Source organism: Gobio gobio (assembly GCF_949357685.1).
Source record: "Gobio gobio genome assembly, chromosome: 17".
In the NCBI taxonomy this organism is placed as follows: Eukaryota; Metazoa; Chordata; class Actinopteri; order Cypriniformes; family Gobionidae; genus Gobio; species Gobio gobio.
This window is the reverse complement of record NC_137110.1, coordinates 14131201-14144709: the sequence shown is the minus strand read 5'-3', so window position 1 is coordinate 14144709 and position 13509 is coordinate 14131201. Positions and strand designations below refer to the sequence as shown.

General features: G+C 36.1%; 2 protein-coding genes across 3 annotated transcripts; both read right to left on the bottom strand.

Moving 5' to 3' along the window:
* Nucleotides 1-1234: 1234 nt before the first annotated feature.
* On the bottom strand, nucleotides 1235-8781 carry arpc4 (actin related protein 2/3 complex, subunit 4). Of its 2 annotated transcripts, none has more exons than XM_079840488.1 (6): nucleotides 8721-8781; nucleotides 7583-7701; nucleotides 7299-7410; nucleotides 4399-4494; nucleotides 3176-3346; nucleotides 1235-3083 (listed from the first exon to the last, which is right to left on the bottom strand). In XM_079840488.1, the coding sequence occupies exons 1-6, from the start codon at nucleotides 8721-8723 to the stop codon at nucleotides 3078-3080; spliced, it is 507 nt and encodes a 168-aa protein (XP_079696614.1). In that variant the 5' UTR covers nucleotides 8724-8781; the 3' UTR covers nucleotides 1235-3077. The 2 variants fall into 2 exon arrangements, with proteins under 2 accessions (XP_079696614.1, XP_079696615.1); XM_079840489.1 differs by lacking the exon at nucleotides 8721-8781 and adding an exon at nucleotides 7825-7981.
* A 954-nt stretch (nucleotides 8782-9735) lies between these two features.
* h1-10 (H1.10 linker histone) lies at nucleotides 9736-11840 on the bottom strand. The gene has a single exon (XM_079840487.1). The coding sequence runs from the start codon at nucleotides 11188-11190 to the stop codon at nucleotides 10582-10584; it is 609 nt and encodes a 202-aa protein (XP_079696613.1). The 5' UTR covers nucleotides 11191-11840; the 3' UTR covers nucleotides 9736-10581.
* Between the last annotated feature and the right edge of the window lie 1669 nt (nucleotides 11841-13509).

Sequence of the window (13509 nt, the reverse complement as noted above, 5' to 3'; positions counted from 1 at the left end):
ACTGTTGCAAATTCCTTCCAAGCATACATTTGATAAAAGACATGAAATTATCCATTTTGACATGAGATGCATTAGCACACAGATGAAATTGCACAGATGCACATTTTTGATTTTTACAACCAAACAGGTGATTTTCTTTTCTTGTTTTGAATGAGCCTTTTATTCTTTCAGTGATGTTCTTGAAAAGACACCATTGTTGACTCATCATACATTCCTTGTCATTTGTAAGGATTTGATTTCTTCATCTCAGATAGAAGACGGCTATATTTAAGACAAATGACCATTTACAGTTTGCTATCTAGTGTTTAAACACAATAAAGTTTTGGTTGTTTGTATTTTTATGGTGTAAAGAGGGCAACGTCATCTCTGCCAGCTTTCCATCTTGACCCACCTCTTGTTGTTCTCAAAGCACTTCATGCCAATTCAACAAGGGGTCAGAAGATTTCTACCAATACCACTTAGTGCCCTTGAGATGGGAAACAAGATAGGGGTTCTGTAAAAGGGGAAAGTGCTGTAAAAACTCTGAGGAGTTCACCCATGAGGGTGAGCTCATCTCTTCAAAGGGATATATGATATTTTAGATTTCATATTATCTTCTTATAAGGATTAAGTACAAATATAGACACACTCAAGCAGCTGCCCTTTGAAAAACAAAACAAAATATAAGAGGTGACGGTTCTAGACCACGGTAACTCTGGGTCACTTGTGCTTTTAGAGGGCACACTTTTAACATTTATCTTAAAGGGATAGTTCACCTAAAAATGACAATTCCGTCATCATTTACTCACCTCACGTTCCAAATATGACTTTCTTCTGTTGAACATAAAAGAAGATATTTTGGGAAATGTCTCATTGTTTTTTGTTCTTTCATCCATACTATTGAAGGGCACCGAAACAGTTACCAACATTATTCAAAACATATTTGGTTATATTTTACAGAAGAAAGAAACTCTGAAAGTGAGAAAATGGTGACAGAATGTTCATTTATAGCTGAACTATTTCTTTAACCTATTTTCAGGATTACTGGAAGTAATTTTTACTGGGTCGTGTATTACTCTGCAATCTCTACACATGAACAAAAATGATTTTCACGTTCATTTATTTATTTGACAAGTAATCTTGTTTTGTAATGTGAGTGATGACATGTATCTAGGCACTTTTCTGAATCTGTAAACTTGACACATACTATATGACACAAAACAAATTGACAACAAAAAACACCACCACACAAATCAACTTAGGAAAATGAATTTATCTGTAATATTACCATGTAATTTATAAAAGCAAAACTAAACCATTTACATCTTATTTTGTAACCTTTGAAAGCAAGCTCTTTGTAAAGTGTGCAAGTTTGTTTGATATATTCATATGTTAAAAACAAACATCTAATACTGTATAAGCAACACAGGACAATTGGATAGATTAGTATTATTTCTCACTAAATGTGAACATGACTGCAATTAAATATTTTTCTCTGTGGTATGCTGAAAAAATGTGATAGAGATGGGTCGGGTTGCCCATGAACATTGCTGGTCATAATTTATCTTTAGCTGCACTATAATGACTTCCTAATTCGGAATATGATCAAACATCGCCTATGTAAATGTGTTCAGAGAAATTAGCTATTGAAAAATGATATTTTAACTCTTCTCAAATAAATTGACTTGGATTATTCATTTTTATTTGAAGAATCTTTTCAACTTATGTGCTACGGAACGTTTCCATGGATGTTAAATGTTCTTCATGGAGCCATTGATGCAAATGAAGAACCTTTATTTTTAAAAGTGTAATGTCAACTCTAGTTCAAATGATTATATGCATTATAGAGGTTTATTATTCTCTTTAAACAGCATAGCCCTATTAATTGTTTTAAAAAATTAGTTTCAAATAAATCAAAATAAATAAAAGGTTAAAAAAGGTCTTATACCAATGTCTTAGAACCTTAATTAAAATACTAAGCTTATATATACCATGTGACAGAAGAAAGGTATCTGATCTCAGTTGTAGGCATATAAACATCTATATACTGTATATAGATTACATTATATCTACTATTGGGATCGTGTGACGATCTGATTTTTAATTTTTTTTTTTATATCAGAAAAATATAGGTTGCTGCATATCAAATAGTTACTGACCTTCTCGGGCTCTTCAAATATGGGCCATCATTGTACACACTGTAATATCCAAAATATACAGTAGACCGGCTTAACTATACTTCCCGCAAAAAACTATGAACCAAGAGCTTTCATTTCCCACAGTACACAACACAATACAATACAATACAAGCAATAAAGGGATTTATTTAGCATCATTATTATGATATGGTTTGTAAGATGTGCACCAGCATGAGTTTCTTTTAATTTTTTATCAAAACTCAACATGAAAAATGGTCATTTTAACACAGTAGACATATTATAAAAAACACTGACGAAACAAACAGCTTAAATTATTGGAACAACATTTTTCCTTTGTGCTCATGACCATCGATGAGGTTTCATCTATATAGACCCGCCCTGATTTTAAGGTTTGTTAGAAAGGCAGAGGTAAAAAGAGTCTATCCTTTTAAATATGTACAGTACATACTCATTAATATTCATGAGCACAAGGAAAAGCTGAGGCATATTCAGAATATTGCAACATTGTGCGCGCTTTACTACTTCTAAATTATAACAAAGGGATCTGGGATAAGATGAAAAGAGACAGAATACACTAATGGAATTGCAGAGTGTGAAGAACAAAATACTTTTAAAACAAAATTAGGCCATTAGCAAAAGTAAAAAAAAAAAAAGAGAGACTGACAAAAAGAGTCAAAGAAGTAAAACAGAACAAAAGGAGTACCGTGCCCGTCTGTGAAATCCATCACTTTGCTCTTGAATTACAATACTGCAATACTCTGAATTCATTCCTGACAGACGGCACCCTCTGGATCCAGCTGTTCCACCTTTGGTGGTGGTCCAGGAATCAAAATCGCACCTTAACTACTTCCCCACTGGCCCCAAAACTCTCCATCGGCTTTTCTGGTGACCAAGGTGACACAGGTATTGCAGCCAGCAGAGGGTGTTCTGATCCATTTCCTAGAACTGTTGAGCACCGAAAGAATATAGAGTAAGAAAGCTTATAGGTGTGACAGTGAAATTTTCATTCTATTAAATCATATTACAGAAAGACTCACATTTTTGAGGAACTCCTCTGCAACTATGCGAGCCCTGGCGTTGACTGATAGTTTCATCTCACTGATTTCCTTATCAATCTCCTCCATGAAATTGATGACAAAGTCCACTAACTTATGCTTGTACATTTGTTCTGTGTGGAAGTTAGTAATGAGGAAACTGATGTCATATCCCTGACACAAAAAAAGAAGGTGAATATTACAAAATATTCAAATTACGAGTGAACGTTTCACAACAGAGAACTTTAGATGTTTGTTAGCAAGATGCTATTATAGATTATTAAAAAACAGTCCTGTAAACAATCAGTGAAAAACGTGAAGCAAAATGACACACGCATTGCAAACACCAGGCTTTTTAGTTTTTCACAATTGCTAAGACACTAAACCCCATTCTCTGAACCAAATTCTCAATGGTCTGAACCCATTTGTCGAATAAATCACTCACTAAAACAAATTTTGCACTGTCATGTACTTGTTGCAAAACAGTAAACACAAGTGGCAAAAGTTAAACACAACTACAACTCAGTTGTCATCCTTTACACAAGATTAAATGTTTTCACTTGTTGCTTTTGATGTACACCAACAGTACAAAATATAAGAGTGTTGACATGAACAATGGATGGAAACAATCTGTGAGGCAGAGGAGGAAGAGTGTGTGAAAGAGGTGGTGGACGAGGAGAAAGAGGATGGAGTGACAGCCAATGATGTCCCTTGCCAGGCAAAGGAAAAAACCCTCTGGTGTGCCGGATCCAGTCTTGAATGTAACATGCTTTTCATTTAGTTTCTGGACTTTTGCATTTAGGCTACTGCATTTTTACAGTATGCAAGTGCTGAATATACAGACATTCAACACTATTCAATATTAAATACAATACTACACTTGCAGTACATATAGTATACAATATATTCACCTAACTAAGTTGCTATTACTACACATTTTTACGTAATTGCAAATGGATGCTGTGTTCCCCATTTTTTGATGTAGTGTCTAATGAATGCTCTGTAGTGTTTATATATTGACTGATGTGTGTATAGTCTGAAAGCTTTTGTTTGATTTTGAGCTGATTGTTTGATTTTGCCATAAGAGTCAGGGGTTTTGAAGATTTGATTTTGTGTTTAATGCTATGAGAAAATGGGTGAAGGTTTCAAGAAATGTGTTTAAGCAATTGTGAAAAACTGTAACAATAGAAAGAGTGTTGTTGTAAGTCTCTTTGCTCTTCCTTTACCTCCACGGCTTTTCTGCGCAGGATGAAGAAGTTCTCGGCTCTCATCATCATGAAGCGCATGAACTTGTGACACAGGATCTTTTCGATCTCATCAGCCTTCAATGGACCAGTCGAGGAGCATCATCCAATCACAGACCATTAAAGATATAAACAACTCATTAGACTGGATTCTTAGCTTGTTCTAATGGAATATATAGTATGCAGAACTCATATAATGGCCTATACCTGTGGTTTTCAACACAACGATACAGGATAAGATATGTTTTTGTATTTCTGGTGTAATTATGATTGTTGTAACTGCTTTTTTTATTAACATAAATTGGGAGTATTGATACTAGGCATGTGACGGTATCAAATTTTCATGTTGCGATTAATTGCTGAAGCTTTATCGCGGTATACGGTATTATCACAATATTGACATTAGTTGCAAAAAAAGAGTTGTCATAATATAACAGGTTTAATAACTTTCTTATAACAAAAAGACCCGAATATTTAAATACAATAAAGCAATACACAAAAATGTATGAAGTAAACAAATATTTCAAACAGTAACACTTTACAATAAGGTCTCACTAGTTAATGCATTAACAAAGAGCAAATAGCTACATTTTTTACAGAAGTTATTATTCTTTGATAACCTTAGTTTAAAAAAAGCAACTGTTAGTTAGTGTTAGCTCAGGTCCATTAAATAATACAGTTACAACTTTTTGATTTTAGTAATGCGTTATTAAATGTTAAATAAATTAAATGTTACATTTACATTTAACCAAGATTAATACATGCTTTAGAAGTGTTTTTCACTGTCAGTTTGTTAACTAATGAATTAACTAATGTTAAATAATGGAGCCTTAATGTAAAGTGTGACTGAACAATAAAGTATCAGAACATATTCAAATAATATCTAGGGCATGTAGTCCAGATTAAAATATAAAATGTTTGAAAATAAATAGCCTTAAGTCTTTAAGTATTAGGTGATGTGATGAGCACCGTAGCGAATACAGAAAACTGAATGACTGTTTGAAACATTTAAATACTGTTTAGTAGCGCGAGTCTGCGTTGTTTACGAGGGTTACCAAGGAAACGGCTGCATTTCTGCTGTTCCATCAGCATCATCTGCTGTCAGAGACACTGATCTATAAATGACTGGATTGATCATGATGTAAAGTGAAGCCGTCGCGCCACCATGTTGGTATTCCCTAATAAGCTCACGCGTTCTATTGAATCAGTAGGGAATTATATGATTTTACTGAGAAAACCTTGCCTAACGAGTAGGGCTGGGCGATATATCGCATGACATTGTTAGGCGCATCTCGTCAGCAAAGCCGGTTCCTTGATTAGTAGTAAATCGCCATCACCTGCTTTCAGATAGAGCGGCATTTACTACACAGAGCCGTAGTTCACTGACAAGCTGAGCCATATCGCATTAATTATCGCAGGCGATACGTCCGTGATAATTAATGCGATATGGCTCAGCTTGTCAGTGAACTACGGCTCTGTGTAGTAAATGCCGCTCTATCTGAAAGCAGGTGATGGCGATTTACTACTAATCAAGGAACCGGCTTTGCTGACGAGATGCGCCTAACAATGTCATGCGATATATCGCCCAGCCCTACTAACGAGTCAGCCTTAGAGTATTATGTAGCCTAGGCTAACCGCAAATGTTTCAACAATGATTTTCGTTAACAGCATGCATTTTGAAGCAGTTCATGATTTAAACGATGATTAAATAAATAACACGGCATACATAACACTTATGGAATACTCATATAACACTTATACTCATATGGAAACCAATGGCATAAATTTGTATTTGTCTTTAAGAGTCTGAAATAGATGTTGCTCAATCAGGAAATAAAATATACATAACTTATTTGGGCAGATAACGCTGACTGCTTTATTTCCGAGATGATGGCAAACTTTGAATTGTAATACAATATAGTGCAATATAGAGGCTTGTATTAATATTTATTATATAAGCTATTCTAATCCATTTCTGCAGCTAAACACAGATATACGTTCAGTGCCGCCGCTCCCACCACGCGCATCATGCGCTACGCGTAGGGCCACCAAGTGCTCAGGGGGACACCACAAGAAAATGCTCATACATATATCGTAAAACTGATCCTGTGAGACTGAGATGCTGCAAATCGTGTGATTTTAGGTCAATGTTTTGGCTGTACGTCAATGATGCCCTCTGCTGGTAGGGAATAGTTCACTGCCTGATGGCAGTTTAGAACGCGATGAGCAATCCAGTCATTTATATAGATCAGTGGTCAGGAGAATGTGAATGTGCACTTTCATTCGCGTCTCCTTCACTCGTCCCGCCATGCACTGCTCATGCGCGTTGGGCTTGTTTACATCAGTGCGCGTGCCTCTTTGATTAATGGGTAAAGTATTCTTAAAATGCATTCTAAAAATCGGAATAATTCATAATAAATAATTATTCACTGTATTTTGATGTGCCCATGATAACAATATCGGGCATGTTCATTATCGTGATATACCGCATTACCTTATACAGGCACATTTCTAATTGATACATTAACCAACCATGATTACATCTTGATTGTTAGTGCTTTTTAATATTTTAATTTAGATTGGAGTTAAATTATTTTAATTATTTTAATATCAATAATAATTTAAATCCTGTGGGCCCCATGGAAGTTTGCCGTGGCCCCCTGGTTTGAGAACCACTGGCTTGCCAAATTCTGTGGACTGAATGTGTTCATATTATTGAGTCAGAGTGAAACCAACCTCCCTTGCTTGTATGGTCACCACCACCACAATACTTCTCTTTTTGTATTATTAGTTGCATTTTCAACATTCATATTTAAAGACTCTGAGACATCTCAGAAAGGACAGGAAGAATGAGTTTAGAGCAAAACCACGAATGTACTTGCCTGTTTGACAGCAATGCTGACTCGCACAGAGTTGATGGAACCTTCAATTAGAACTTTCTCTTTTTCATTCCTACTGATCACAACAGGCTGAAGCAAAAGCTCTTTACTGCTCCTGGTGAGATGATCAGACAAAAATGGTAAAGCATACACACATGTGCTGTAAACCGCAAACTTATGCTATATCTATAGCCTAATGGCTCATATTGCACTTTAAGATGAGGTCATGTAGGCCACTCACCTATATGAATAAAACACATATGCAAACAATAGTCACGTATACTAACCGGACTTCAACCTCAGGTTTGTTGTGTCTTTCAACCACCTGTGAGGAGAAGTTTTCCAGACAGACAGCTGCCTGCAGTGTAGCACGCACCGCATTCAGGTACGGACGCAGAGTCGCCGTCTGACAAAACAAATCAAACTGAATCAATACTCAGCAGAGTGATGAACCATGCCTGCAACATCACAGCAAGCAAGTGGCTCACAACTTCTACTGTATTTGTTCTACACACACACACGCCTGAACCTGCAGGGGAATTCTTGGGATACTGCACTCCCTCCACAAGCCCTCCGAAAAAAAAAAACCTATGCTCTACACATTACTAAGTGAATCAGAGTCAATCTGCAAACACCATGGATCCCTTCATAGACTGTTTGAAACCTGTCACTTCCTGAACTTGAATGCAAGTCATGGAGGAAGTGCAAACCCTTCTACATGAAAAATGTTACTTTTTTTTTTTTTAAACACTGACCCTGTGGGCTTCCTTGACATTAGAAAGAGCTCACTTCGTCGAACTAGACACTGAAACGTACAGTTGTCTGTACACATAATTAATATTTCTAAGGCAAGTTAATATTGTTGTGTGGCAAATGTTGTAATAGTGAATAGCTGCGCCGAGCACCTATATTACATGTTGTACTGTCATTTGTGTTGTGCATAAAAAGCAATGAACTGGAGTAAACAGCAACCAGATCGACAGATGTGCACTTCTACACCCGTTTATACAAAAGTGTAACAATACTGAAGAATGAAAATGTGTAGCAGAACGAGAAACATACTTGATAATAAAGGGCTGCCTAATAAGTATATGCTCGCTGTTAAGAAAAGAGGACAATGTTGAGTTGGCTTGCTTGTAATACACAAACCCTAGATTACAAAGCGCTGGCAATGTTACTAAGTTACATACTAAATGTGAAACGTCAAATAACTATCAGTCTACCCGCGACTGGGGAATATGGGTGGGGATGTTAGCCAGAGATTTAGCACTACGTGCCGATTATGAGCAACTTCATTTCAACGCAGAAACAAACACCAGCAATCAGACATTTGCGACACAACGACGCTATCATTCGTTTAATAAAAATACATATATATGCAAAAAAAAAAATATTTTTTTCCGAAGTGCTAAAAGGAAATCCTACCATTTCTGTGTACCCGTTGGAGCAGAAGACGGAAGTACTACAAACACACCGGGCGACTTCCGCGAGTAACGCCACTCATCGGAAGATACCAACTTTTCACTAAATGGGGGTGACGATATACAATGTTGAAATGGTGTAACTGTTACATATGACATCGAGATGCATACCTTGAAATTGCTGTAGTTTACAGTGATTCGGAAATAGATGCACTGATTGTTGTTGAAACTCAAACTTCTCTTGCAGGGCCACACAAATAAACAATAAACCACATGTTTACCTGTAGAAATTACAATTAATTTGATTCCTTAAATTTCTAAAAAATTATATACAATTTGGAATAATAGCCTATTGGAAGATGTAGCTACACATTCAGTTTCAATATTAACAATATTTTTATTTTGGGGAAATTGTATCATAAATGTAAATGCCTTAAAATAAAGCCTTTGTTTTCTGTTTTGAGAAAGAATTTAGGATTTTCTGTCAATCTTTAAGAATGGTAAATTTAAAAAGTCAAGTCAAGTCAAGTCAACTTTATTTATATAGCGCTTTTAACAATGTAGATTGTTTCAAAGCAGCTTTACAGTGTTAAACAGGAAAATAATGCAGCATAATTTTATTCAGCTGTATAGCCATTCTGGAAAAATTTCAAGTATCATACAGTGACAGTGTGGGCTTTAGATCAATAATTTGATCAGTAATTTAGTTTAAATGGTTAATTTAGTTTATTATTTAGATGTATTTCGATGTTTAGTTGAAAAATTTAGTGTCCCCAACTGAGCACGCCAAGCCAGAGGCAACAGTGGCAAGGAAACCAAAACCCCATTAGGTGACCTAATGGAGAAAAATAAACCTTGGGAGAAACCAGGCTCAGTCGGGGTGCCAGTTCTCCTCTGGCCAAAAGTGGAAGAAGACTTGGTTTATTGAAGAAATTTAAACTATTGGAAGACCCGGGAAAAGAGATTCTCCTTTATCTTTATGCTTTATCTTTGTTATTTTGTTTCCATTCTATCTAGTTGTGCTCTGTTATTTAGAAATTGTATATGATATTGTTATGCCTAATTGTAATTGTGTTTTTTTGCATTAAGAATAGTGCTTGCCTGTAGACATATTTGATAGACTTATTATATTTTTGCTTGGCCTATAAGTTTTAGAAGAGGAAGTTCTGCACAGGTTTTTTATTTTATTTGTATATGCAGTACTCTTTTGTCTTCGTTGCTGTACCCCCTAATATTTTTAGATCATATTCAAATTCAGATTTTTAATGAGGGTACAAAACATATATAATGACATATAACTTTTAAATTTTTTGCCCTGATGACTTCAATTTATTTTTGTGTTGCCATTTTTACTGTTTACAAAACTGCTCATGATAATCAAATAAAATTGATTCATTAATCAAATGTATCGTATGTCTGTTTAAATTAGGTTAAAATGCGTCAGAATTTTTCATGCATCAAGAAGGCTGCAGTCATTTGTATTTAAAAATAAGAGGTTTATTGGACATATTCAGTGTGTTTGTTGCTTTTGCAGTCCAGAAACAATGCATATGCAAAAAAAAAAAAATGTTCCAAAGCTTTGCTTATATTTACAAAGCGTTGCTCGTCTAGCAAGCATCCTGTTTAGTACATCAAACAAGCATGACGTCTTGCAGCAGCGCAGAAACTAAAGTAGGTGTGTCTCTAAAAAGCAGTTTCTAGAGAGAAAAAACTACATCAAACCCCAAATTAGCTCCAGCTTAAAATCAACAACAGCGATATTTTTCAAATATAGCCTAGTCAAAGGAATATCAAAAAACATTTCCCCACACTCTGTTTTGCCAAGAAGATATACAAAAATATAATTTTCCAATTCCACTGAACGTCTATTTTGATTTCTTTGCCTTGGTTGCCTTCTTCACCGCGACTTTTGGCTTTTTTGCAGCTGCTTTCTTCGGTTTGGCAGCCGCCTTCTTAACAGTCTTCTTCGTGGTCTTCTTTTTAACGGGGCTCTTTTTAATGGCGCTCTTCTTCGCACTCACTTTCTTGGTCACGGCTTTTTTGGACGCCGACTTGGCAGGCTTTACCGTCTTGGTGGCACTTTTCTTTGTCTTTTTCTCAAATTTCTTTTTATTGAGCTTGAATGAGCCGTTGGCCCCCAGTCCCTTCACCTGCACGAGCGTGTCGTTGAGCAGGAGCGCGCGAATGGAATAGCGCAGATACATGCGACCGTTCTGCTGGTCAAACCAGCTCACTTTCTTCGCCTCATTGTATATCTTGAAAAGCGATGAGCCGTTTTTCTCGCCCAGGGTTCGGATGGCACCAATGACGAGCTGGCTGTACTTCCCGGGCCCCTTGCTCTTATTCTTCTTCTTCTTTTTAGCTGGAGAAGCAGTCACGGCAGGCTTTGCCTTATTCTCCGACGCCTTCTTCGTTTTGGTTGCTGCAGGAGTAGGGGTTTGGGCGGGTGCTGACTCTTCGACCTCAGCAGACATGATCAAACTTAATGCGTATGTGTGTCTTTTTTCAGAGAAAGCGAGAATATCAGCTCAGAGACTCGAGCATCATCTCAGAGTTTTGAATCATCAGATTTAACTGCGATACGCGGACGTGATTGAAAACAATAACACAGTCTGCAGAGGCGCTTGTGGAGTTGTGCTTTCTTCCACGACTTTAGGAGCTATTATCTTGTTAATTTAACATACATTACGATTTTAAATGACTCATAGGGGAAATGTAAAAGCTGCTCTTTCCGCGAGTGTGCAAAAGTGATCAAATAAATGCAAAACTGTGGCGCGAGAAAGCAAAGAAAAGATATTGCCCACATAATGCATTGCGATTTTGGGTAGGGGCACCTTCTTTACGAACGAAAATCTTTTGATAGATATGCAGACAGTTCCTGCAATAAACTTGCTATGACAATTTAGAAAGTAAGGATTCTGGAAAATGAATACACCGTCCGCGATTACCAAACGCTTTCGAGATTCAAGCAGTTTAATTTCTCTCAACTAACACATTAAACGCCCTCGCGTGGCTGTCTGTGTATGTTGGCAAACCTTTTCTTTTCTCTTTCCTGGTGACTTCACACTGTATTCTTCTGTGCACCTATTTGTGAAACTGGATTTTTGCGCAAATAAAGACATGAAACGTGTGTTTGATATGCTATTTTACGACACATTATAAAAGTAAACACACTTTTAAATGGTTTTATTTTATCAAAGGTGTTGTGCACCAGTTGCTAGAATTTGAATGTATCTGATTACTCGTTACTAGAGCATCTGGACATAGTTAACATCGAGGCTCTTTACTGCACTTTGAATTTGTTTATTTAGTGGTAAAAATGACTGATTAGAGATAAACTGTAAAACTTTCTTGGCATTGTGACAATCTAGACAAAGCTTGGTTCATTTAGAGACTATAAAAACTATAAGGGCATCAGCCATTTAGTTTAAATGACTCTAAATACAGAGTAAATGATAATGATTTAAAGTTTTGTTTAAAAGCAAGTCTAACAATAGGACATTTCTCCATTTTTTTCTAAATGTTGCATGCAGGAACTCCACCCCATCTTTTGGCATGCGCCTCTTTAATAACTTCAGGGGTCGCTAAAGAGTACATTTATATATTCAGTTCTACTAGAAACAGTTTTGGTTAATACAAACAAAAATACATCAAAAGAATATCTAAATAATTGTTTTTCACATCTATAATGATGCAACCAACTTCTCTGGGAACGTATAAATAAAATCATAAATGTGATTTTCAAGCCTATGTAAGCGAAGAAAATGCAAGCAATATTAATTATTCTGGTAAATTCATATTAGTGTGCTCTAAGATAAAGGCTAATATATTCAGCATCTTTGTTTATACCTAAAGCGGGTTAACTGTTCAATTGTATTTAGATATCTTAGTAAACATAAAAAAATTCTCAAATCCTAAATTCACTGCCGTTCAGTCACTTGCTGATTTAAAAAGGTGTGTGATTTTTGTTGTGTTGGTCAGAAATGGAGAAGCTATTCTCCAAACGAGTTAATAACTAATAAAACTATTCATTAATATACAATAACTACCAACAATACTATCTAACCTGAATAAGTATGAACCTGGATAATTTGTGGCCACCATATCAGCTTGTGGGAGATCATTATTCTGCAACACTGCAGTTTACTAAAAACAAAACATAAGAAAATACTTTCAATATTTTCAAAATCATTGAAAATCTCCTCTAAATGCCATCATCCCATTCATTCAGCACTAGATGGCAGTCTATCTACTGATAATGGTTTGTGTTGTGATTGTGTATATGTATACAAGATGTTCAACTTTTGTATGCATCACAGATAATAACAGACCACAGACCTCTGAACTTCATTAGAAATCATTAACTCATATCTACCTTGCTGCACCCCATTGAATTACACTTTGATGTGAAATCTCCCATAATAGAGATTTTTCATCTTCATTATATCCACCCCAAAGAGTTGAACAGGTGAGCCATACATTGACTGTAACATGTTAGCACATTAACAATTACACAATTGTTATAGCCACTTCCTGTTGCACACATGCACACAAAGAGCAAACACCTCTCAATAAAATAGGTCTAGCGCCTTCCACTTGCAGACAGAAAAAGGTTAAAGGTCAAAGTGTAGCAGAGGTCATCCTATTCATAAGAGTTTTGTCCTTCCCTGCCCAGGTGGGTTTATATATATTTATATATTAGAGCGCATGTCTTTTAATAAGAGTGTTAAAAGAGGAATTCCAAGTTTGTATGACCCTTAACAAACTCAGTAAACACACACACACACACACAC